Source organism: Sinocyclocheilus grahami, unplaced genomic scaffold, assembly GCF_001515645.1.
Source record: "Sinocyclocheilus grahami isolate Dianchi unplaced genomic scaffold, SAMN03320097.WGS_v1.1 scaffold153.1, whole genome shotgun sequence".
Lineage (NCBI taxonomy): Eukaryota > Metazoa > Chordata > Actinopteri > Cypriniformes > Cyprinidae > Sinocyclocheilus > Sinocyclocheilus grahami.
Window position 1 is genome coordinate 3,308,627 of NW_015505332.1, and position 26,745 is coordinate 3,335,371.

General features: G+C 35.8%; 1 protein-coding gene across 1 annotated transcript in view; it reads right to left on the minus strand.

The window, feature by feature from the left end:
• LOC107592493 (raftlin-like) overlaps positions 1–26,745 on the minus strand; it is a 100,613-nt gene that overhangs the window by 45,070 nt on the left and 28,798 nt on the right. The window contains exons 3-4 of the mRNA XM_016282026.1: positions 14,149–14,326; positions 483–591 (exon numbers count right to left, since the gene is read on the minus strand). Coding sequence (XP_016137512.1) covers positions 483–591; positions 14,149–14,326 — 287 coding nt within the window. The remainder of the gene's footprint in view (positions 1–482; positions 592–14,148; positions 14,327–26,745) is intronic.

Below are 26,745 nucleotides of genomic sequence, written 5' to 3' on the forward strand. Positions count from 1 at the left end.
ATATATATATATATATTTACAATTTTAATCTCTCTCTAGCCAACCCAGAAAAGACTGCCTTAGAAGGTATTAATTAAAATGTTGCAGTCATTAAAAAATAAAAAAATAAAAAATGAAAAGATCAGTAGTAATCATTAAACAAAAACCTTAAAATGAAGCTAGAGATGAATATAGTTAATAAATACCACAATCACAGATATCAGAGTTGATTTAATTAGGCTCGGGCCATATTCTAAAGCGGCACTGCATATATCCTTCATGAAGGAGTCAATCCCATAGTGCATTGCAACAAGCTCAGTGAAGCAAATCCATTTAATATCTACCTTACATGCAGTAAACAGCAGGGCAGAAACGTTTCAGGCAGAACTGATAACTCTAGTAAGTTTTGGCAGAAATGTTTGGCAACATTTTAATGTGTGAGCAGATTTGAATATTCATGACTCAGTTATGTGCTCCAAAGAAGCTAAACAGTAGGTTCTTACTTTCTTCACATATCCTTGGATGTGCTCTGTGGTGGGAATCTGGTCTGCAGACATGCATTCCTCCAGTTTGAGATGGTAAGGCTCAAAGTCTGCCGGATTCTTCTCCCAGCTGAAGAGAGAGAGAGGGGAACACCGGTTTAATGTCAAACGTACCACTCTTAAACTGGTGCAGAGCAGCGATATATCACCGACAAACTTGAAAAAGTTCATTTTAGCAACCTGATTATACATAACGTTGGTGAGAAGATTGAGAACATCTGTTCACAAGGTTTATTATTGGAAACATTTTGCACAGCGTTGGCAAGAAATGAGTGCTAGAAAGATACATTTGCACTAAATGAGCAGGTGTAATACTTGAGTTCTGCTTTCTGTCTCTGAGGTGATTTCCTTGGGCATTGTTAAAGGTGAAGTGTGTCGTTTATTCGATGTTAAAATACTTTCAATCCCAGTTTAATATGCAGAGTCAACTGTAAGTAAAATACTTGTAGGTTTAGTAAAGTCTCCCTGCTTGCTCTCAGAAAAAAAGGTACAAAAGCTTTCAGTGGGGCATTACCCTTTCAAAAGGCACTAATGTGTATCATTTGGGAACTAATATGCATCTTTATATATAAGAATAGTTCACCCAAAAAATTAAAACCTGCTGAAAATCTACCCTCAGACCATCCAAGGTGTAGATGAGTTTGCTACTTCATCAAAAACATCATTCCATCACTTGCTCACCAGTGGAGCCTGTGCAGTGAATGGGTGCCGTCAGATTGAGAGTCCAAACAGCTGATAAAAACATCACAATAATCCACCCCACTCCAGTCCAGTCCATCAGTTAACATCTTGTGAAGAGAAAAACTGTGTATTTGTAAGAGACAAATTGATCATTACGGTATATTTAACTATAAACCGTTGCTTCTATATAAGTTCAAGTATTTAATGCATAATAATATGTAATAATAAAACAGTCTGAAACAGCTCTAAACAAATCTGCTGGTGGATTTTGAAGTGAGAGTACAATAGGAGATGGACTTTTTCACTGAAGGAAGTGTTATTATGGATTATGGACTCATAGTTTGGCCAGAAGTTTAATGTTAAAACACCTTAATGATGGATTAGTTTCTTACAAACTTCACAAGATGTTAATTGTTGGACTGGAGTGGTGTGGATTATTGTGATGTTTTTATCAGCTGTTTGGAATCTCATTCTGACGGCACCCATTCACTGCAGAGGATCTATATAACTGAGCATGTGATGTAATGCTAAACTTCTCCAAATCTGTTCTGATGAAGAAACAATCTCATTTACGTCTTGGATGGCCTGAGGGTAAGTAAATTCTCAGCAGATTTTCATTTTTGGTTGTACTGTTTCTTTAAGGTACTAATACGCAACCTTTAGGAGTAAAAAAGTACAACGATGCACCTTTTAAAATGCACCACTCCAGTGACAGCTTTTGTATCTTTTTTTTTTTCTTTCTGAGAGTGTGATGTTGGACTCGACCAATGGCATGTGTTGGGGGCGTGGTTATCTCTTTATTATTATGAGTGATCCAAACTCAAAAGCTCTTTTTTTCTTTCTCCAGAGGAACCATGCAAAGATCCCTGTGAGGGGGTGATCTCAGGGACACCCATTCTAGCGTCTTCTCTTCCCATCTTCTGTGTGCATGTGACATTTGGGACAGAGATTAAACCCACTAACCCAGAGCTCTATCCAACCACAAAGTCGCAGCGCAGCAGGGCCCTGACTCACCTCTGTCATACACACATACACACACATGAATTCACACTTCCCGCCAACACACGGCCATCTGCTGCCTGAACACATTCCCCTCATGGTGTTCCTGCAGCACGTACGACTGGATCCTGCAGTCTGGCTTTTAACATGAAGATAAACAAATCTGAGCAGCGTATGAGCGGCAGGATGAAAGGCCTGTCTATTTAACAAGTTAATTTAGTGTGATTAACAATAATGAAAAAGGAAAAACATGCTTTCTTGCAATTAATCATGGCCCCTGACATGTTGGTGAATTTTGTAATGTAAATAAGGAGATTTCCTACTATCTGAGCAATTGCGAGTTTGCAGTCCTGTAACCACTTGTGATAACACACAAAAAAGCAAAAAAACGGCTTTCAAATATACTTCAAATTGCAATCTCACTACAAACATGACATCTTGAGCTGAATGCACTTTTTTTTCAAGATTTTTCAAGCTCGCTAAATTTGGGTTCAATCCAATTTTGCATTAATGCATTAAATTGATCAAAACTGAAGCAGAAAGCATTTATATACAAAAGATATGCATTTCAAATAAATGCTGTTTTTTTTATTTCTATTCATCAAAGAATTCTGAAGAAAAATAATATTTTCCACAAAATCAACTAATAATCAAAAATGTTTCTTAAGTAGCAAATCAGCATATGCGAATGCTTTCTGAAGGAACATGTGACACTGAAGACTGGAGTAATAAATAAAGATAGAATAAATTACATTTTACAATATATTAAAATAAAACATGGTTATTTTAAAATGTAATAACGTTTTATAATAGTACTTTTTTTCACTGTATTGTTTATTATTTCTGATCAAGTAAATGGAGCCTTGGTGAGCTTTTTTTCTTTTCAAATAAAAATAGCAAATTTAAAAAAAAAAACTTTTTATAACCCAGTACATGTTTGTAGGTGGATCTTTTAAAAGATGTAGGTGTAGGTGGACAAATTAACATTTTGGAATGTTTTGGAACCTTTTTTTCTAATCCGTTTTATATTTTGCCGACCACATGTTAGTCAAGTCAAGTCACCTTTATTTATATAGCGCTTTTAACAATACAGATTGTGTCAAAGCAACTTTACAGCATTAAATAGGAAAATAGTGTGTCAATAATGCATAAAGGCAACAGTAAACTTATAAATTTTCTGTTAAAGGCAGTTCATCATTGATTCAGTGATGTCTTCATCCAGCTCAGTTCAGTTTAAATAGTGTCTGTGCAATCAAGTCGACGATTTCGCTGGAAATGAAGTGTCCACAACTAAGCAAGCCAGAGGCGACAGCGGCAAGGAACCAAAACTCCATCGGTGACAGAATGGAGAAAAAAACTTGGGAGAAACCAGGCTCAGTCGGGGGGCCAGTTCTCCTCTGACCAGACAAAACCAGCAGTTCAATTTCAGGTTGCAGCAAAGTCAGATTGTGCAGAGGACTCATCTGGTTCCTGTGGTCTGTTATGAGATAACCTGAGACTACCCATACTTGGATCTCTATTAAAACACGAGAAAGAAAATGTGAGAAGCAGGAGACCTCAGTTTTCTATTTCTCCACTTGCTCTCCATTTGAACTCAATTTAATAATTTTAAGAAATGAAATTTCTGTTTAGTGTGAAAGTGACGGGACATGTGGCCAAGTATGGAAGTTCAATTTCAGGTTGCACCCATCCAAAGTGCACACACACAGCAGTGAACACACACCCAGAGCAGTGGGCAGCCATTTATGCTGCGGCGCCCGGGGAGCAGTTGGGGGTTCGGTGCCTTGCTCAAGGGCACCTCAGTCGTGGTATTGAAGGTGGAAGAGAGCGCTGTACATTCACTCCCCCCACCTACAATCCCTGCCGGTACGAGACTCGAACCCACAACCTTTGGGTTGCGAGTCCAACTCTCTAACCATTAGGCCACGACTTCCCCATTAAAGTCACCCTAGTCTGAAAAATACACCAGCATGAAGGTGAGTAAATAAAGATTTCTCACTTTTGCATGAACACTTCCTGTTACATTTGTGATATTTCTTTCCTACAGGCTTAATGCACCTACAGAAGAGCGATCCACAGTACTTGGCAGCACTGAGGCTGTTTGTGGAAACGCTTTAGCGGGTTAAACAGCAGTAACGTTGACAGAAAAGATCCAGCCGCTTGCTCGCAGGAGTGCCGCTTCTGGGAATAAAAAGCTTTAAGCAACGCTGATCTAGACTTCCTTCAGAAACGGTTTGCTCAAAGGTTTCTCTCAGACACGGATCTTAGACACAGCTGGGTTGCACTGTTGGCAAACGCCTGTTTGCCTGCGGATTATCTTAGTTGGTGTGTGTGTGTGTGTGTGTGTGTTTTCACCTCTCTCAATCTTTGCCCACAGGAATGCCAATATCACTGGTGCTGTCAGATTCAGTGTTTCCGGGTCTGGAGGCTATATCCAGCTGTGTGTGTGTGCAATTCGGTGGCATTGCCATGACAACAACCTTTGATGGAATCCATCAAACCTAGGTATCCCCATCTTTAATCACTGCATTAATAATGTATCACATCTTTCTTGATGTCAGCTTATTTACCGAGCCATGAATAATGTTATTCAAGCATATCGGCCTTAATGGTTTCTGGTCCGTACCGGTACCCTTGCGAGGTGCTCGGCAATTATCAAAAAATGATGCATAAATCACCCACCCTCGTCGCTGAAGTGGAACTGTAACTAAAATTGAACATCGGGGGCTTGACAGTTGACATTTGGAATTATAAACACAGTCAGCTACCGCACACATTCACCGCTAGGTTATAAGTAATGCCCGGCAAATCGCTTTAAAACTGGCCTGCCGACGCTAATCCCGAGATTCTCCTTCGCAGTTGTGATGTTTGCGTCTACACGGGCCAGAAGTCAGGAGCTCCTGCTTTAGCGGTGTAACGTCTGGTTTGGGTGAGTTTCGGAGGGGAATGTCACCTATGAGCTCCACACACAGCGGCTAATCCTGATGTGGGAGAGCTGGGCCTGCATCCAGAGACACTGGGGGAATATTAAACACTGGAACATGTGGTTGACTGATGTCTGAACTCCATCCCATCTCCTCTGTTGCTTCTCTACTATACTAGAACAGCAACAGGTGAAGGTGTTGAGTCAGCTCCCTGTTTAAATTATTTAGAGGTGGGCGATCAAAATCTTTACTGTGATGTAAGTGATTTTAAACTAAAATATTTACCACAATGCAAGTAATTTTTAACCTAAATCTTTACCACAATACAAGTAAATTTTAACCAAAATCTTAACTCAGTATCAGTCATTTTAACCAGCATCTTTACCACAATACAAGACATTTTTAACCAAAATCTTTCCCATGATACATGTATTATTGAAACATCTTTACTGTGATACAAGTCATTTTAAACATCTTTACCACAATACAAGTCATTTTTAACCAAAATATTTCCCTCAATACAAGTCATTTTTAACGAAGTTCTTTACCCCATACAAGTAATTTTTAAACATCTTTACCACAATGCAAATAATTTGTAACCAAAATCTTTACCCCGATGCAAGTAATTTAACACAATTCTTTACCACAAGTAATTTTTAACCAACATCTTTACCCCATACAAGTAATTTTTAAACATCTTTCCCACAATAAAAGTAATTTTTAAACAATTTCTTTACCACAATAAAAGTAATTTTTAGCCAAAATCTTTACCCCAATACAAGTCATTTTTAAACAACATCTTTACCACAACAAAAGTAATTTTTTAACCTAAATCTTTAGTCTGATACAAGTCATTTTTAGCCAATATCTTTACATGATACAAGTAATTTTTAACCAAACTCTTTACCCCAATCTGATAAAATTTTAACCAAAGTCTTTACTTCAAGATCTTTATGCTGATATCAGTCATTTTTAACCAACAGCATTACCAATGATCCAAGTAATTTTTAACCAACATCTTTACCCTGATATCATTAATTTCAAACCAAAATCTTAACCCCGGTACAAGTAATTTTTAACCATGGTAAAGAACACCATTACATTATTCTGTCTGAAATCAGAGATGCTACTAACTAAAATTGAAGCCATACCCTGTTTTTCTCAACATCAAATGACTGTTAATTACTAGTGCTGGGCAACGATTACATTTTTTAAAATTGTGATTAATTACGTGATTTTTCTGTGATTAATCGCATTGTTATGCACAAAATTCAATAATGGATTCAAAAGTAGTGTATTGTGCACTTTTTTCATTTAAAAGTACTGCTATATGAACAAAAGTGCGAATAACATTTGGTTTGCAAACACTTTAAACAAATAATGTGCTTTTTTAACAGCAGTATTTCTTTTGCATAGTAGAAGTTAAAATATTTCTTGTAAATCTCAACTTAAACATGAATGTAGTCAAATTAAATATAAAACCAAAGCTATTTGCTACTGCCAGGGCATTAAAGGGTTAGTTCACCCAAAAATGAAAATTAGCCCATAAATTACTCACCCTTAAGTCATCCTAGGTGTATATGACTTTCTTCTTTCAGACAAATCCAGTCTGAGTTATATTAAAAATTATCTTTGATCTTTCAAGCTGTTTAATGCCACTCAGCGGGTGTTGCATGCATCAGTTCAAAAGAAGTTAAATAAAAAGCACCCATCCATTAAAAAAAAGTGTCTCACACGGCTCTGGGGGGTGAACAAAGGCCTCCTGTTGCGAATCGATGCGTTTTTGTAAGAAAAATATCCAGATTTAAAACGTAATAATCACTTTAATGTAGCTTGCGCCAACAGTTGTACACGGAAGCAGCTCCGGGCGGATGACGTATGAGGTCAGCCTTGCACATGCACCGTGAGTCTCGTGAAAACAAACGTTTGTTAACAGGAGCAAAGGAAGCAAAGTTTCCTTACTTTAGTAAAGGAAAACCAGTCTCCTCTTGGCTTATATCGAAATCCTCCGACATTCTTCTTTACAAATCCTCGTTTTGTACTTCTAATTAGTGACCGTTATTTTGTTTTGATCTCTCCCCTGCGTTTCCGCGATCGTCACTTCTGAGCGGTACATGCACAAAGCCGACCTCATACGTCATCCGCCCGGAGCTGCTTCCGTGTACAATAGTGATGGGAAGTTCGGCTCTTTTCAAAGATTCGGCTCTTTTGGCTCGGCTACCTAAGAAGAGGCGGCTCCCAAATAGCATTTAGTATCACTCTGAGCCTTCTATTTTAGCCCAATTTAGCAATTGTGAATGGTTTGTGTATTGGCAATTTTTTATTCATTTTTTTCATAAAAGCCTTATTTTTATGCATTTTATTTCATTACAAAAAAAAAATACACAGATACTATTATTTAACATTTGAATAAAACTTTAATTGAGCAATTGAACACAGAACCACAGCAACCACAGCAAACAAATAAATAAAGGCAAAAGTCTTAACATTAAGACATTTTAGTCTTTAGTGCAGGTTGGCATTCAGAAATATCAGATGCCTCAGCTTGGATGTGCTGATGCGATTTCTCCTCTCTGTGATTATTTGTCCTGTTTTTGAGAAGACTCTCTCTGAAGGGACCGATGTTGCAACAATGCAATGTCTTCCTACCATTACCTTAACCAACGCGTTGCGTTTAAATCATAGACTGTATAGGTTTAAGTCATTCGGCTCCCCCGTCTCTCTCTGTTGCTCTGTGTACCTGGCCTGTACCACTACACTTGCTATCTTCAGAGCTTATGTCCCCCGATTATAAAAATAAGGCTTTTATGAAAACACTAAATAACAAATTGCTTACCAACACACAAACCATTCCCAATTGCTAAATTGACCTAAAATAGAAGGCTCCGGCTGAAGAGTTGGCTCTCCACGACGGGAGTCGGCTCTTCTCGTTCGCTACAAAGAATCGGCTCATAGAGCCGGCTCGTTCGCGAATGACACATCACTAGTGTACAACTGTTGGCGTAAGCTACATTAAAGTGATTATTACGTTTTGAATAGGGCTATTTTTCTTACAAAAAACGCATCGATTCGCTACAGGAGGCCTTTGTTCACCCCCCGGAGCCATGTGAGACACTTTTTTTTTATGGATGGGCGCTTTTTATTTAACTTCTTTTGGACTTATGCATGCAACACCCGCTGAGTGGCATTAAACAGCTTGATAGATCAAAGACAATTTTTTATATAACTCCGACTGGAATCGTCTGAAATAAGAAAGTCATATACACCTAGGATGACTTAAGGGTAATTTATGGGCTAATTTTCATTGCGGCACTGATAAATGTGCTAGACAACATTATAATTACAATATTTATAGCCCTAAAACTGTTCAATGTTAACGCATAGAGGCCATAACAGCATGGCTTTCTGTGAAGCTGCTTTGAAACTTATGTGTATTGTGAAAAGCGCTTTACAAAGAAATTTGACTTGACAAGAATTTCAGATCAAATCTCAGCATTGAAGATCTGAACCCCTCTTCACATGCATTTTACATCTCTATATCCTTGTAAAGATGAACCATTACTGAGATGAAACAATAACATTTAGCTCTAGAAGGTCTTCTACCAGTTTTAATTAGCTTGATCAAAATAGACTACCAGCCGATCAACCATCTAAACCAAGTAATGACCAGCTCAAATCATCAGAAGTTGCTTTTAGCTGGATTTCCCGACAGATCCTTCTTTCATCTCTCATTTTGTTCCGTTTCCTCCTCCTCGTCCCCTCTCCAGCTCTCTTGTCTTCTCCTCTGGACGTTTTTGGGTCTGTTTGTTTTGGGAGAGTGAGGAATGGCTACATGAAGGGTTTCTTTCATCTGCACTTTTCCTCCATCTCCTCTGTGATTGCTGGGATTGGCAGGGGAGGAGTAGAGCTGTGCCCTGTTTGATATCTCGCCTCTCTCTTGCTTTTTTCTCTCGCAGGTTTATCCCTCAGGGCCGCTACTGATGCGAGCAACTGTCTCCATGGTGACAGACGCCAAAGATAAAGCAAGGCAGCTTTGCCGAAGCCATCAAAGGTTGGCATCCGCCTCAAAACTACGATTCCTCCCAACACGTGCACAGCCACGCACACGTGACAGACTCCAAGTCTGATCTTCTTTCTTCTCATTTTGCTCTTGGTCTCTTGAAGTCTTCACTATGATCAACACATGCACATCATCCCAACATCCCGCCTACTCTATGGATGAAACATGACTTAAAGGAAGAGTTCATCTGAAAATTCTGTCATTATCTACTCACTCTCATGTTGTTCTGAACTCATATGACTTTCTTTCTTCCACTGAACCAAAAATGGAATCTTCAGAGGAATATTGCACACTGCCATTTTCCATACGACAAAATCATACAGTTACTAGAAACTCCCAAATGACAAAAACACCAAAAAGTAACCATAAATATAGTCTATACAACTACAAATCATCCGATAGCTTTGTGTGAGGAACAGACGCTAATTTAAGTCACTACTCAATAAAAAATATAATTATAATTAAATTAAAATATAATTTAAAAAAATATATAATTTAAATAGTTAAAAAACATTTAAAGTAAACAATGAACATATATTTATATAGATATATTTCAGGTTAGGTCAGAATGTTTTTTTAAGGAAATTAATACTTTTATTCAGCAAGGATATATGAAAATCATCAAAAAAACAGTAAAGACATTCATAATGTAACAAAAGATTTTTATTTCAAATCAATGCAGTTCTTTTGAATGTTCTGTTTTAGAATCTTAAAGGTGTATCACGATTTCCACAAAAATATGAAGCAGCACAACTGTTTTCAACAGATAATAAACAGAAATCAGCATATTAGAATGATTTCTGAAGGATCATGTGACACTGAAGACTGGAGTAATGATGCTGAAAATTCAGCTTTGATCACAGGAATAAATTACATTTTACAATAAATTCAAATTGAAAACAGGTGTTTTAAATTGTAATACTATTTTGCAATACTACAGTTTTTACTGTATTTATGATCAAATAAATGCAACCTGTGTGAGCTGAAGAGACTTTTGATCAGAATTTTGATGAGTAAATATCTACATGCATTTTTATTTATTTTTTAATGTTAAAGGGGTCATATGATGCGATTTAATTTTTTCCTTTCTCTTTGGAGTGTTACAAGCTCTTGGTGCATAAAGAAGATCTGTAAAGTTGCAAAGACTAAAGTCTCAAAACCAAAGAGATATTCTTTATAAAAGTTAAGAGTCAACCACGCCTACCTAAAACGGCTCGTTCTAACACGCCCCCACATATCTACCTCACTATGTGGGAATATTGGCATAACGTCGCCCAAATGTTCACGCAAAGAAAGAAGGTGTAACTTTTATTCTCGCTGTAGTATTGTTGCCGCTGCCGCCATGTCGTGAAGACGCTGTGTTTTTCGTTGTGAAAGCGAAACTACTTTGTTTGGTCTTCCAAAAGAGGACGATATCCGCTTCGTCATGCCTGGAGCTGATATGTGCTGTTCGCTGAGGGAATACATCAACTTAGTGCTGTGGATCATCGGATCGGCTTTCACTGTTTTCACCGCTCCTTCGCCGGGACCGCCGTTCTCGACCCCGCCGCCTCAGCTCACTCTTGCGCAGCTTCAGCTCACGCTAAGCCGGGGCTTTCGCTGAAGCTCATACCGGCCCTCACAAAGTGCTGTTTCAAGTGGAAAATTACACTCATGCGTAGAAGAAGAGTAGCCAGAAGATCGACAGTAATATATAGAGGAATTTTTCCTTCTTAATGCTTTGTATTAAACCTTAATTTGCCAGGAATGTGTTTCAGGATTCCTGGGGCATCCATGAAAACATAATAATTCCAGGGCTTTTGAGTTTGCCGTCACTGTCCGGCCCCGGAGCTGCGGCCCTTCCGAGACTGAGAGATTCCAAGATCAGACGGCACAGAGTCCACACTGCATCTCAGAAGCCACTTTTTTCTTGCACAAGGTGCCGGTCACCAATCGGGAACTAAAAGTTCATTTATGTGCAAAAATGGGCTCTGTATTGGCCCCTGAAACCTGCTGGTCTTAACCCTAACATTTCTCTAACATCAGAGGCCAGGGGTTGGGATAATTTCCACAAAACATAAAGTCAGTTAAATTAACTTGCTTTGTTGTTCTCAGTATTTTATATGTTATACTTGTTAAACATCTTAGTCACTGAATATAATTGTTTTGAATGTTAAAGGTGATGTGTAGAATTTTTTCCCCCATCTTATAGTTGGCATAAAATGAAAATGCAAATGAAAATTCCAAATGCATTTTTGAAGGAAGTCTCTTCTGCTCAGGGCTGCATTTATTTGATCAAAAGTACAGTAAAAACAGCAAACATTGTTACAATATAAAATAAATGTATTCTATTTTAATATATTTTAAAATGTAATTTATTCCTGTGATGCAAAGCTGAATTTTCAGCATCATTACACCAGTCTTCATGATCCTTCAGAAATCATTCTAATATACTGATATGCTGCTCAAGAAACATTTCCTATTGTTAACAATATAATTTTTCAGTTATCTTAGAAAACAGTTGTGCTGTTAGTTTTGTAACATTATGAATGAATCAATTTAATGCATCCTTGCTGAATAAGCTACTACTAAATATTGTAGAAACTTATTTTTTTGTAAAGTTGCTTTGCAACGATTTGTACCGTAAAAAGTGCTATACAAATAAACTTGAATTTAATAAAAGTATTCATTTTTTGAAATGCCCACATTTCCAATCAGCAACCAGTGGATAAAACCAAGCCCTGCCCTACTTGTGTTATCTTTCAATAATCTATATTCTTATTCAATATGGTAGAACAAATCACTACTTGTGTTTCATTGCAACTTTAACAATTTTTTCCTCCAATGCCAGCGTATACTGCCACAGATAAACAGATTCTTTTAAAACCTGAAAACAGTCATCATGTCTTAGTGACACTAATAACACTATTCAACTCTAAATATCATTAGACTTAAAGTAAACAAAGACTTGTTTGTTGGCAGGTTATGCAGTAACACATTCAGTTACATCATCGGTCCTCTCAGTGGAAACCTTCACATGGGCCTCACTTCCTTCCTCCAGGGAGTCTCCTCTAAGAGGTCAGCGGGGTCAGACACATGCCTGCAGTCTCAGATGCAGATGGAGATGCGACTGTGGTGTGTGTGTGGGTGGACGTCAGCTCAGTGTCTCCCGCTCAGTGCCCTTTACGCCGGTCTGTACGCTGTGTGACGGCCATCCAGCAGCGCTGCAGGCAGGAAGTGGATGTGACTTTGAGTTCCTGCCACTGTTTTGCCAGAGGATTATCGAACCGCTCTTCAACCTTCACCAGCTCTGTGTGACGGACTGTAAAGTGTTGGCCTCATGCAGACAGACTTTGGACTAACAGCATGAAGGCTTCCGCTGTCCACCGCTTGACTGACATTTAAAGCGGCCAATCGCATTTTTTATTTTTTGTTGTTGAATGTATCGTTTAGTGGTGGTTTATCTGAAATCATTGCAAAAACTGTAATAGACTGTTGTGAAAAAAAATCTAATTTAAATGATTGCACGTCTGCTGTCGGTTGTACTAAAAACACCAAATTAAGTCACTTATGCTCACCAAGGCTGCATTTATTTGATCAAAAATACAGTAAAAAGAGTAATATTGTGAAATATTATTACAATTTATTACAAGTTTTCTATTTGAGTATATTTTAACATGTCATTTATTCCTTTGATTCAAAGCTGAAATTTCTGATTAAAATTTTTGTCAAAGCCATTATAAGATTTTTGATGACTAAAAAGCAGTGTTATTTTGTATCTTTGATACTATTATAGTTTAATATTTAGAATTAGATTTTAATTACATTTTTCTGTTTTTCTCTGTTGTCATTTTTAGTTAAAGTTTTAGTAACTTTGTTTCTATTTCATTTTACTTTTTTAAAATATGCCTATATATTTTTTTTATTAAAATAATTGTAGTTATTTTTTAACTTTTAATAACTTTTAATATTTTGGCTTAATTTTTAATTAAAGTTGTATTTTTTATTTTTAGTTGATTTAGATATTTTAGTACTTCGACTTAAACTAAAAGAAAATGAGAAATGTTGCCTTGATTCAATGTTTATTTTATTAGCAAAGTAGTTAAGGATGATAAAAAAACTGCATTTATTTGAATTTTTTAAAATGTTAATCTTTTAATCAATTTAATGCATCCTTGCCAAATAAAAATATAAATTCTTCTTGAAAAAAAATTAATAAATACAAATCTTACTGACCCCAAACTTTTGGACAGTACAGTAGTTAATGTCCATCCAAAAGTCATATTTTACCAGTTCTTTTACAAATAAAGCTCAAACAATAAAGCAAATATGCAATTGTTCATGCAGTTTATTTGCTACTGCACCTCAAACTCTTATTTCGATGTCACTAACCTTGTACATTTTGGCAAATCTGCTTATTAAATCTTCCGCAGAAGTATTTATTCCATCAACCTGGTCACTTATTTACACATCTTCCTTTCCAGGTAGATTAAACATATTCTTACTCCTGGATTATGTCAGAGCGAGCAGATTTTGTGTAAAAATCATCTGGCGGTCGACTATGGGTCATTAATGGCAGACGGGGTGAGTGGAGAAACTGATGAAAGATAGCGGCGTAGAAATGATTCACAGCGGTCATATTGAGGGGAAAAACGGATTATTCTTGTATATAACGCAGACAATATAATGCAATCAGGCTTTACAGTACAAAGAGGATGTGGCAGCACCAAATACAGTATATCCAACCCAATAGCAACACTTGGAGTCTTAAAGGTACAGTAGCACAACAGCCAGTTGAAGGATCAGATGGAGGATGGAAAATGCTCATAAACACTAAATTATGATGTTTTGTGGTGCAATAAAGTAACATTATAGAGGACTATAAAAACATCATAAATGATTTGAGGCATAAAATGAAGATATTACCCCTGTAATAAATGTCAGAGCAGCTGTCATGTTTCCATTAGGCGTGTTGTGACCCCACCTGTCCGAGACTTTGATGAGCACTGCCCGGTAGAGCTGGCGCTGGACGCTGGCGGGCTCGGGGCCGCACGGGTGGACGAAGGGGTGCACAGCTGCTAGAATGAAGCCCTGCTGGTACAGATCCTGCAGCTGAGATGGCAGCTCCCTCACCGAGGACAGGCACAGCGTGGACGTCCCATCTGCCAGAGGACACAGAGGGGTGAGAACAGCAGACATGCTTCCTTTCAGGTCTGCACACTAGCAAATATCTCTACATCTTTCAGCTTTTTGATGATACATACAGTATGATTTATTTATTATTGATTGTTCACATAAAAAAAAAATTCTATATATTTTTTTTTTTACAATTTTAGCCAAACAGTTGTTGCCAAGTAAAGGAAGGAAGAATATTTATATAGTAAAATTATTTAAGAAAGGAAGAATATTTAATTCACTGCTATACGCACTAGGATAACAAAATGTAATATTAAACAGCAATATATTTTTTATATTATTTTCTAATTATTTTAATATATGAAAAATGCAAAGCAGAGATTTCTGTAGTTATTTTGTTTTGTTTAAAGTATTATTATTTATTACTTTATATGTCTTAAAACATTTTAATATAGGAAAAGGGCAAAAGTGGAGCCTTGTATGGTTATTATGTTTTAAAGTATATATCATGATTAATCACATCCAAAATAAAAGTTTTTGTTTACATATATGTGTGTGTACTGTGTATATTTATTATGTATATATAAATACACACATATGCATGTATATATTTAAGAAAAAGATGTTATGTTTATATATTAAATACATTTATAATATAATTTATATGAATATAAATATATACATGTAAATACATCTAAATATTTTCAAAATATATGCAGTATGTGTGTGTATTTATATATACATAATAAATATACACAGTACACACATATATGTAAACAAAAACTTTTATTTTGGATGCGATTAATCGTTTGACAGCACTAATATATAGTAAAAAGAAATAAAAAAAAATACCAACCACCAACCAGAGGCTTCTATTATTATTTTTAATATGTTATATTTTAGATTATTTAAAAAATATTTTGCCTGACTGACAGGGAAGCTCATGGGGCCTGGAAAGAAACAGAAAAGAACAATCTTTTCAAAAAATACTGCTGGCAAAAATATTTTAATATAAAAACATTTTAATACATGAAAAAAAAACATTATATATACTTTTTTATTTTATATATAATTTTAAATTATTATTGTTAAATTATATATTGTTTTAATATTTTTACATTGTTTTTTATTATATTTTGATTGTTAGCCTATTCTGTCTTTATTCTTTGTCTTTAGGACATTAGAACAGTAGACAGGAAAGTAGGTCATGTTGGATTTGAACCCGAGTCCCCATGAGCCAACAGCTCTCATATGTGCTAAAGATGTGCATTATATAAATCAACAGCCAAATCATTGCAACTATATCATGAATCTTTAATATAACACCCAGTCTTTTGAGCCGGTCAAACACAGTTTGTTGTTCATCCATTGCTCAGAGTCATTCTCCAGGAGGATTTGCTAGTTTGTTTACGACGAAAGCAAGAAAGACTCAAGGGTTGCTTTAGCAACTGGTGCCTCACTAACCTTGTCTATGATTTAATGGGCCTGGTGAAAAATCCAATTAAATGTGATTGTTTAGCTGGTGGTGAGATGAGAGTGTTTTACACAAGAGCCTTGATATCTTTCTGACAGCCCAGTCACACCCACCTCTGGCTGTAATGAGATACACTTGTGGAGTGACCAGACATTTGGAAGTGGGAGGAACACCTTCCCCGTTTTAATCGAAAGTCTTGACTGGGCATAATCGAGAGAGCGAGAGAGAGAAGACATGCTACATAACAGGCAGAAAGTGTCAGAATCGCCCAGCTGTGCAACAACACAGCAGATCTGTCTCACAACGCAACCAAGATGGCAGTATGCTAATGAGAGGGCATCGACCACAAATGCATTCTATGCACACTAATGCAGACGTGAATGATTGGCTCATGCATTGTTGGTGTGAGGTCCAGTTGTGCATACTTATTGCCCACTATAGTGCACATTTTGAACAGAATGTTAATTCTGTAATGGGCCTTATTTACATCTTTGAATGACATTGACTGTGTTTGGAATAGCATGCTAGCACACTAAACTCACTATTTCTGCAGTATGTATATGTGAAATTTATATATGCATGCAATACCCAGATTATATAACATATGGCAAAATGCAGTATGCAACTGAGCAGAATACTGTATCCCACAATGCAAGGCTCTTGACTTGACATCCTATTTCAAGTGTGGCAAATGATTTCACTTCAAAAATTTTTGATATTTTTGTCTTTCTGTTTTTAATTCCTGTACAAATATCTAAACAATCTTAAATCAAGAAACATTTGAAGAGTTAATTTGCAAAAACCGATAAACGCCACTTTAAAGGGGTCATATGATACGATTTCAATTTGTTTCTTTCTCTTTGGAGTGTTACAAGCTCTTGGTGCATAAAGAAGATCTGTAAAGTTGCAAAGACTAAAATCTCAAATCCAAAGAGATATTCTTTATAAAAGTTAAGAGTCAGCCACGCCTAACTAAAACGGCTCGTTCTAACACGCCCCCACATATCTACGTCACGATGTGGAAATATTAGCATAATGCCGCCCAAATGTGCACGCAAAGAAAGAAGGCGTGGTTTCAGGAACAGCAGTAGTGTTGAAGCAGCATGTCAGGGAGACGCTGTGTGTTTCAGTGTGAAAGCAAAAGCACTTTATTTGGCCTTCCGGAAGTAGACGCAATTAGGAATCATTGGTTAAGATTTATTTACAACAGAACAGCACAACCCAGATGTTCGAATTTGTGCAACGCATTTTATGGACGACAGTTTTTTGAACTTAGAAGAGTACAAGGCTGGCTGTGCACAAAGGCTATTTCTAAAAAAAAAAAAAAAAAAGGGTAAACTCCGACTTTGCTATGACAATCTGGCGCTTCTGACATAAATAAAAGCTGAAACGTTTTCACAGAAGCTTGCAAAAGCAGCGCGTTACAATGGTGAGGGAAAAGCTCAGTGTATTGCGTGTAATCACATTCGTACAGTTTATGATCACAACAACAACAACAACAACAACAATATTTGTCAGGCATCTACATTGTCATCTGAGGAGATTACAAAGATTAAACGAGTGTTTTTTAAACTCTAATACATGAAATGTGGAGTTATCTGCTTTTGCTATAAAGCAAACTATTAATATGTAAAAAACAAAACAAAAAAAAAACATACTGTCAATGAACTTTAATTTAGTAAATTACCTGTATTTGTTTAAGTTATTATTACTTAATCAAAACTGCACCCAACTGCAGTTTTATTGATATTACTTGGTATGCGCAATTAAAAAAAATTATTTCTGAAAAAAATTTAATAAATAAAAATGGAGTTATCGGTTTTTGCAAATGAACTCTTCATTTGCTTGAGACGCAAAAAAACTTAAAATATGAAGTCTTGTTTTCTATTTTTAGTGAGTTTATATATAAAACATGAAAAATATAAACAAAACAAATCGTAAATTACCTGTATTTGTTTAAGTTATTATTACTTAATCAAAACTGCACCCAACTGCAGTTTTATTGATATTACTTGGTATGCGCAATAGTTGCAGCTCACGCTGTGCACAAGTGCATATCCTTTTGAGATATCAATTATAATCAATTTTAATAAAACACAAGACTACATTCTATAACTCTAACAGTAGGCTATTTAATATCTCTTGTTCTCCGGTTGTTAGTCAAAATGACAGTTCTTGCAACATAGGCCTATATATACCCAAGCCAATTTATTATTCTTTCATTTTTGTCTTAGTGTTTAAAATATTTATTTTGAAACAAATTAATTAATTAATTTCTTAATTAAACAAACAGACTTACTGGGTGAGTAGTTGCAGACTTACTGGGTGAGTAGTTGCAATAAATGTGTTAAGAATCCATACAACTGCAGCAGCGGAGGACTATTATTCTGCTGCGTGATACTGCAGAAGAACTGATGACAGCACGGTTGGATCTTCGGCTGACCAATCAGCAGAAAGGGGCGTTTAATTCCCGGCCACATGTAGAAATCGAATATTCAAGCTGTTTATTAATTTTCCCACCCATGAACGAAAAACGAAAACTTAAGCTGAATTCTCGTTTTAAAAAACGAAAGAGGAGCCGTTTTCTCATTTTTCTACTTTCAATATTAAATCAAAAAACGAATGATCGAATGATACACGGGTTAAAACAAACTTATTTTTTATTTTTGTTTTAGTTTTTTTAAGCATTAAGTCGCTTAGTATTTGTTTTTGTTTGTTTTTTTAGAAATTTGTAAAATTTTTACAATTTAAATTGTTTTCTTTCTTTTTCTTTCTTTTTTGATATTAGTTGCAGAATTATTATTTTTAACTAAAACAAAAAATTTCAAAATGTAAAACCTTTTAAAAAATGTTTCGTTACTTTAAATAAGATAAACATGAACTGAAATAAAATAAAACAATTAAAGACATATCTCATTTTAATTTAGTTTATCTTAAAATAACTACAACTGAAACAAAATTAATAAAAACTATATAGAAATGTATTTTTAAAAAAGCTACAAATTTACAAAAACAACAAAATTACTAAAATAACTAAAAATGAAAACAGAAACTATATAAAAAAACGAATGCAAAATAAAAAAAACTATAATAGCATCTCAACAATACTCTAACCCTGATTGTTTGTAATCTTGTGATTTTTTTAACTCCTTACTTGATTAGACTGCCAAATCTTAAGACATTTTTGCACAAAATTGAATTCAAAATCCAAAATACCCTTTTTATATTCAAGATGATAACTGGATGCCACATGTACAGTATGCTTTGTGATAAAGTGGCCTTAATGTTGCATGCTAATGTTTATCATTACAAAATACACTTCAAGATAGTAAGTTTCAAACATAGCCAATGCGAAATAATCAGCAGTGCACACTGGACCTGGTTAAGTTGGTTTGTGGGTGGTTTGTGAATGAGACATGGCTTTGCACAACTATTTGTGAATCATCCCAGAGAGAGAAACAGTCAGAGTTTGTCTGTCTGTTCACAGACGGCTCTGTGCCCAAAACACTGTCATATAAACCAACCCAATCAGCTTCCCGGAGTGAGTTCTTCCAAAATAAACAAAGTCCAACGGTCAGCTGTGCCTCCCATATACTGTATATCACATGTGCACAATGTGCTGGAAGAGGTCGACCTGAATACTGAACTCAAGCTTAAGATGAACAGGAAGTCATCTGAGGTCACGCCGTTGAGCTCTAGACCCTTCTTCTGCTTTTTAATCTTAGAACAACTCTAAATTTACACAGAGACAAAGACAGATGTGTGTGTGACTCGACAGCAGTTTTGGAAAGCGGTACTGTGGTGTTACACAGCTAAAAATGTCTTCCTGTGAATACCAAACAGACAATAAAACCCTCATATTTCCAGATAACAATTTCAGATCCAGTTACGCTTGCAGTTTTTGCAAATTGTGCAATATTTATGTTCTTTTTGCTGTAAATGCGGCCCAAAAATAGCTTTTTGCACCATCTTCTAATGCCAAGGGGAGAAAATTGAGAAAATGTCCCTGCCATAAAACTGTATTTTGCACATATTTTCTATTGAAAAAAAAGGAATAGTAATAATCTTAGAATCTTCTGTTTATCATTTTTCATATATTAAAATAAAAAATATAAAAATATCTAAAAAAATACATATAATACAAAAAAAAAAAAATAATAAATTCTAGAAGCCATAATCAAAGATGCCACAACTTTTAGATAGTTTAGAATTTATAACTTAATTTGAGGTTTTTGCTGTAAATGCGGCCCAAAAATAGCTTTTTGCACCATCTTCTAATGCCAAGTGGAGGAAATTGAGGAAATGTACCTGCCATAAAACTGTATTTTGCACATATTTTCTATTGAAAAAAAAGGAATAGTAATAATCTTAGAATCTTCTGTTTATCATTTTTCATATATTAAAATAAAAAATATAAAAATATCTAAAAAAATACATATAATACAAAAAAAAAAAAATAATAAATTCTAGAAGCCATAATCAAAGATGCCACAACTTTTAGATAGTTTAGAATTTATAACTTAATTTGAGGAATACTCTACATATCAATCACTGTCATACTTACACTTCAAAAACATTGCAGGCAATTGTGTTGTATTTACTCACAAATGGTGCTTAAAAACAAGTTTAACCTCCTTGTTTTGCGCTTGGCAAGTGTTAATTTTGCACCCTGGCTTTCGGTAAAAAGGACAAATGGAATATAAATCATAAGATGGAGCTGACATAAAGGGCTGATTGTGGCTGGATGTATGTTCTTCTTTTCTCAGGCGTAATTCCAAAGCTCCATTGTAAAATAGCACACGCAAAAAAGCAAAGGGCGCTTGAGGCAAATCATTGGCCAGCTAAAAATAACCCTGGATTGCTCAATCATATTCTCCACAAGCCGTGAGATAAAACGAATGATGAGAAAATAGTCCACAGATACAAAAGCCCTCTAAACCGTACGTGCGCGGTTGGATCTGTTTAAGTATAATTAATCCTGCTATGTTTGATTTGATTTTTTGCTTTGTGTGTGTAAACAGAGATTCTCCCCAGAGGCAGATGCATGCTGGGTTTGCCCTCTCACAGTCGATGCTTTTAGCTCTCTCCGCCGTCTCCTCCGGTATGTGCACTTTCTGTGTCTTGTAGACAAAAATAAGCAAGAAATTTGATCACATGCCACTGGGAAAACACATATTGGGATGTTGCTTAAGTTGGCCTTAATCACCGTAAGAACTCCCAAAACGCCAGAGACTGTGGCAGCCAATATAGAAAAGTCTTTTTCAGGCCCGTGAACCGGAGCAGATCAGCCTTTGATAACATATGAGATAGCTCATCCCATAGGAAAGACAAATCACAAAGGAGCGCTCTATAATATCTCAATTGTTTCTCCCAGACAGTAATGAGAAGAAATGGAGAGCAAATGCACAAGCCTTTTAGGATTTCATTTTCCGGAGAAAAAGACCCCAGTAACCTCATATACTGTATTTTTTTTAAATAAAAATTTTGCAATCAAAAGTGCGAAATATATATTTACGTCAAAGATGCCCAAACCAGGGTCTGTGGGCCAAACCTATGCCATGTCACAAGAATATGCCACTGAAGCATATATATTTAGTTGTAATTATTAAAAAAAAAGTTTGCTTTATTTATTTTTTGTGAAAGTGAATTTGATTAAAAAGTTTTTTTTGTTTTTTTTAAGTTTTACCTTTTTTATTTAATACATTTTAATATATTATAGTTGGAAATAATGCAATATTCATAATGCAATGTTATTTTATTATTTTATTTTTACATTGAAATGTCACAAAAATTATATGTGAATTTGATTAAAAAAGAATTTGAAAATGTCAGAACATTTCATTTATTTTAAATGTCATATATTTTAATATAATATAGTTAGATATAATACAACATTCAAAATTCTTTGAAATGTAAAAAGCAATATCAGAATTGGATTAAAAATGTAAAAAAATTTTTTTTACATTTTTACTTTTTTTTAAATATATATTTTAATATAATAAAATTGGATATAATGCAACATTAATTTTTTCCCCACGCCCCTCAAACAAGGTTGATTTTTGGCCCTCTGTATTAAAAAGTTTGTGCATCTCTGATTTAAACTTATTTTATACTTGGTTGGCTAAAAACATCTGAGGACTGCATTATTTCTCACAGCTGAGCAATAAAGCTGTCTGGTTAGTGCGTATTTCTGTCTTAGCTTTAGGTAATATCCATTAATGTCAAGACATTTTTAGCTGGAAGAATTATTATATCAATTATTTGCAAATAACAAAGCGTGGAGGGGGAAATGTGACATTTACAGGTTTAATAATATTATTTTGCCTACAAAACTCACATCTGTAGTCATATGCCATGGTAAAAGTTTATTTCCTGTGATTAATAATGGTAAGAGTAATAATGGTAACCCTTGCCCAAAGACATTAGACACAAAAACTCAATTACAGCAGCAGACTGTGGCCAATGCCGCAGAGACTATTAATAAGAAATGTAATTATTTTTACATTAACTCTAATACGCGACCCATCCGAGAGTGAATGATTACATACGAGCACATACGAGCTTGTGTTTGCCAGCAGTATTTATAAAAAAAAAAAAAAAAGATTGCTCTTTTCTATTTCTTTCCAGGCCCCATGAGCATCCCTGTCAGTCAGGCAAGAGTCCGCTTCAGCGTCAGACAGCCGTGTCTTTCCACTCACCGATGTTTGGTTCTGCGATGTGATCAAGTCCCCGTGCCCTTTAACCCGGCGCTGGCGTTACAGAGCATTCATGAGCCAGGGCATTTAAGAAGAAATGAGTATGAAATGAATTAACCCAGAGATATGGCTCGAGTAGCGGAGAGAACGCGGTGTTCTGCCACTGGGGAACACAGTTCAATCCGATTTGCATGAACGTTGAGAGAGGGTTAGAATAAAAGATCTGTGGGAAGGAACTGCTTATGTTTTACAGCACGTTATGGCGGTTCCGCGCCATTTTATCTCATGACTATTAATGACATGCATGTGTTGGAGCGTGTTAATAACTCATCGGGAAAGTTTCGCACTAGATCTGGTGAGCTTGCTATGATCAACACCACATGCATCGTTAAATATACTGTATATCAAATACCTGGAAACTTTCAGTGAACAGTTCTTAAAAGAAACATAATTTTATTAGTTTAAAGGGGTCATATGATGCCCATTTTCCACAAGTTGATATGATTCTTTAGGGTCTTAATCGAAAGTCTGTAACATAGTTTGGTTAAAATTTTTCAATGGTAATGTAAAAACACCTTTTTTTACCCTGTCAAAAACAGGGTAATTTCAGATCAAGCCCGTTTTTGTAGCATTTCCCTTTAAATGTTAATGAGCTCTGCTGACCCCGCCCCTCTCTTCCAAGCTGCTCTCAGAGAGACTGTTTACTTTAGCCGCATTCATCGTGAAACTTGTTAATTAGCACATTATTAGGAAAGGCGATTTGTAAAGATGAAACAATGGCGGACTGATGACAGCTCACTCAGGGCGGGTCTGAGGTAAGACACCAGTCCAGTCTGTGCTGAAACGCTACTGTCAATCAAACTATCATGGGAGGGGCCTGTCTGTGTGACATCACACAGACAGGCATCTGAGATCGGCTCGATTTGAGAAAGGGGGAAACATTTAACCAGATAAAAAAAAACACCGGGGGGATTTTTATCATTATAGGGGGGTTGTGTACACACACTGCCAACACACATTTCAGTTCAAACAACTTGTAAAAGTGCATGTAGCATCCTATGACCCCTTTAAAGAAAATTATTGTAATCTAAAGAACCTTTTTCTTCACTAGAAACCTATTGTCATAGTACCAATACCAGTAAAATTTCACGTTACCAATTTTGGTAACATTTTATTTTGATGTTAATATTTTAATAATTATTTTAATTGTATTTTAATAGTTTTTTATGTAACTATTTTTATTAAAAGTATATGGTACATAGCCTTCAAATATTGTTAAATGTTGCCTTCAAATATTAAATTATGTAAACATTGCATTAAAAAGTTCCATTTTAAAGTTAGTAATAAAATGAAAAAGTAATAAACACATTATAGGTACAGATTTATTTTGACATCAATTTTTTTTAAGTCATTGTTATGGTTATCACCATGTCAATCATTGTAATTTCTTTTTAAGTCCTGCATTTTAATACAGTTGTCAGTCTGAAACTTTGCAGCATGAAATATAAAATCTTTATTTAAATTATGATTAGGTTATATACAGAATCTGAACAAAGAGCACTCCTTTAGGAATGAATCGATAGCTTCATTGATTATAAATGTATAACCAATGAAGCTATCGGTTTACCCGCAGCGCAAGATCACTGAGTGAAAACTACCGTTATAATAAAATGAATTATCTCAGCATTGCATAATAAATCTCTTATTTACGTTGTGATTTTTGATGAGCGTGTATTGAGCGCATTCTGATTTAGAAGCCTCTGATTGGCCATTGAGTTCACGCACTCAACAGACATGTCTGTGATTGGCTACAGTGCTCAACGCTGCAAATACACGTTGTAAATAGAAACCTTTGACGCTTGAACATTTGAAAGCAGATGTCTACCAGCAGGAACCGAATCGACACGGTACTTTGTACTACCAAACCGGTACTGTGTAAAGGCTAGTATAGCTACGTTTTTAAAATGTAAATATCGAATTGCTACCGAAGTACCAACAACACTATTTTCCACTATAAATAACCTTTTTGGATGTTAAAGGTTCTTCATGGAACCGTTCATGCCAATAAAGAACCTTTATTTTTATAAGGTGAGGCGTCTGTGAAATATGTTTGTCTGTGTGCCTAATGAAAGAGGATCGTTTGCAGTGTCGTGTGTAGAAGTGTTTCTTCAGGCTAGGGTCCGTGGAAGACTGCTTTATGTCATTAGTAGTCATTGCTCACAGTCGGCGCACGAGCCCCAGGGCACAGCGGCACGCGTTAATTACTTCACTAATGACCCTTTGTGAGAGAATCAAGCTGTGGCTGTGGAGTGGTTCCCAAATCTCTCTCCTCCCCTCATTCTGCCTCTCCCATCATCCCCTCCCCGTCACTCCTCTCATATCTACTATCTCTCCATTGACCTGCTTCTTTCCTTCACCGGTTTTTAAACATTTTTGTGATGTGCAATTGCTGTTGCACCGCTCTCTTCCAATTAGATGCAGTGCACCATGTTTGCATGCACTAAGAAAACCAAAAAAAAAACCTCAGGTGTAGGATTTACTTTGAAACAATTTTAATTTATAAATTGCCGGTAAATTGCAAGAAACCAGCATGTAACACATTGAATTAAATATGAAATGTTGAAGTAGAAAGATTTTGAAGTAGAATATATATATATATATATATATATACATATACATTTTAATTTTTTGCACAAATGCACAACTGTGCAGGAACGGAGCCCATGCCGGCGCAGGGAACACAGTCGTCCTATACCACCTGGCACTGATGGATGTTGTGTGTGTGTGTTTTTTTTATTATATTGAATCTTTTTCATGAATGATGAACCAAATTTCCAGTGAAACTTAATAAACTGTCTTTATAGGCATCCAGTTTCAGTTATAGTCCTTGTTAATATGTAGCTTTTATTTTTATATTTTATTTCAGTTACTAACAGTGATTATTAATAGTTTAAGTTCTAGTTAACATTAACTGCTATCCAGAAGCGTTTGGGCTCAGGTCACAGTGACGGCCGTGCAATATGCACATGGATGCTCTTTTCTAGCTCTTAGACAGACTAATCTTCTAGAGACTGTTGGTTCTAAAGTACTAAGACACAAACAAGAGGTGGCAGCTACAGCTCCCTAGAGACATAATCATTCGTCTAAGGTCAGATTGAGTGTTAATGCCTTGTTTAACCACATTCACATCTTTATAAACACTACAGCAACTCTAGTGGGAACAACTAGCTATTCCCTCCTAGCCAGATCAATAGATGGAGAGACATATTTTGTCTTTTGAGCTGGAGACACATGCCATAGAGTGTGTTTACCAGCTTATTACCCTGCACTTGACACTCTGACACTCAAATATAATCTGGCAGATGATATGATGTATTTAATCTGTAAAGTGAGATGTAAATCATTTTATTGGCTGTAAAAGTTGCAGTAACCGATTACAGACTCGTATATATGTTGTTATTAGACATTAAAACTGAATCCCTGTGATGTGAAACCACCACGCAGAGACAAAAGAAATACATCAAGCGGTTAGTCATGGCATATTGCAAATGAAAAATCCTTTGATTCCATGTGCAGCACTAAAAATGAAACAGAGGTAGAGGCATAGTTCAGCCTTGAATGAGAGTGCTGTCATCATTTACTCACCCTCAGATGTGCAGTGGATGTGCAGTTAGAAGTTTTTATTTGAAATAAGTAGAATTAAAATGAATCAAAATTCAAACAAATTGAAATGACAAATTTTTACTTAAAAATGCAATGTTAGAACAAATGAACCATAGATAGATAGATAGATAGACAGAACATATGAACCATAGATAGGTAAATAGATAGATAGATAGATAGATAGATAGATAGATAGAACAAATGAACCATAGATGGATGGATGGATGGATACAAAGATAGAATGATTAATAAGTGAACGTTTATAGATAGAGAGGAAGAACACTTTATTTCCCAGAATGCATTGCTGTTGTGAAATTTCTTTGAATTGCGGTTCAAGAAATTTATCTTCCTGTCATTCCAATTAAATTCCAATTCAGTTGTCGAGGTCTGTTCAATTCAAATTCACACTCATGTCCTGAAATGAGGCCAGTTCATCAGTTCTGAATGTTCACCCTGTTCTTTTTCATTCACAGAACAATAACACCGCACAGGTCTGAGACGACACGAGGGGGGGGATTTTTATTTTCGAACGAGCCGTTGCTTTAAGCCGCAGAGGTGTGCAATTTTCTGGCTACTGAATTTTCCAGATGCTAATCAGACGCTACAGCATATG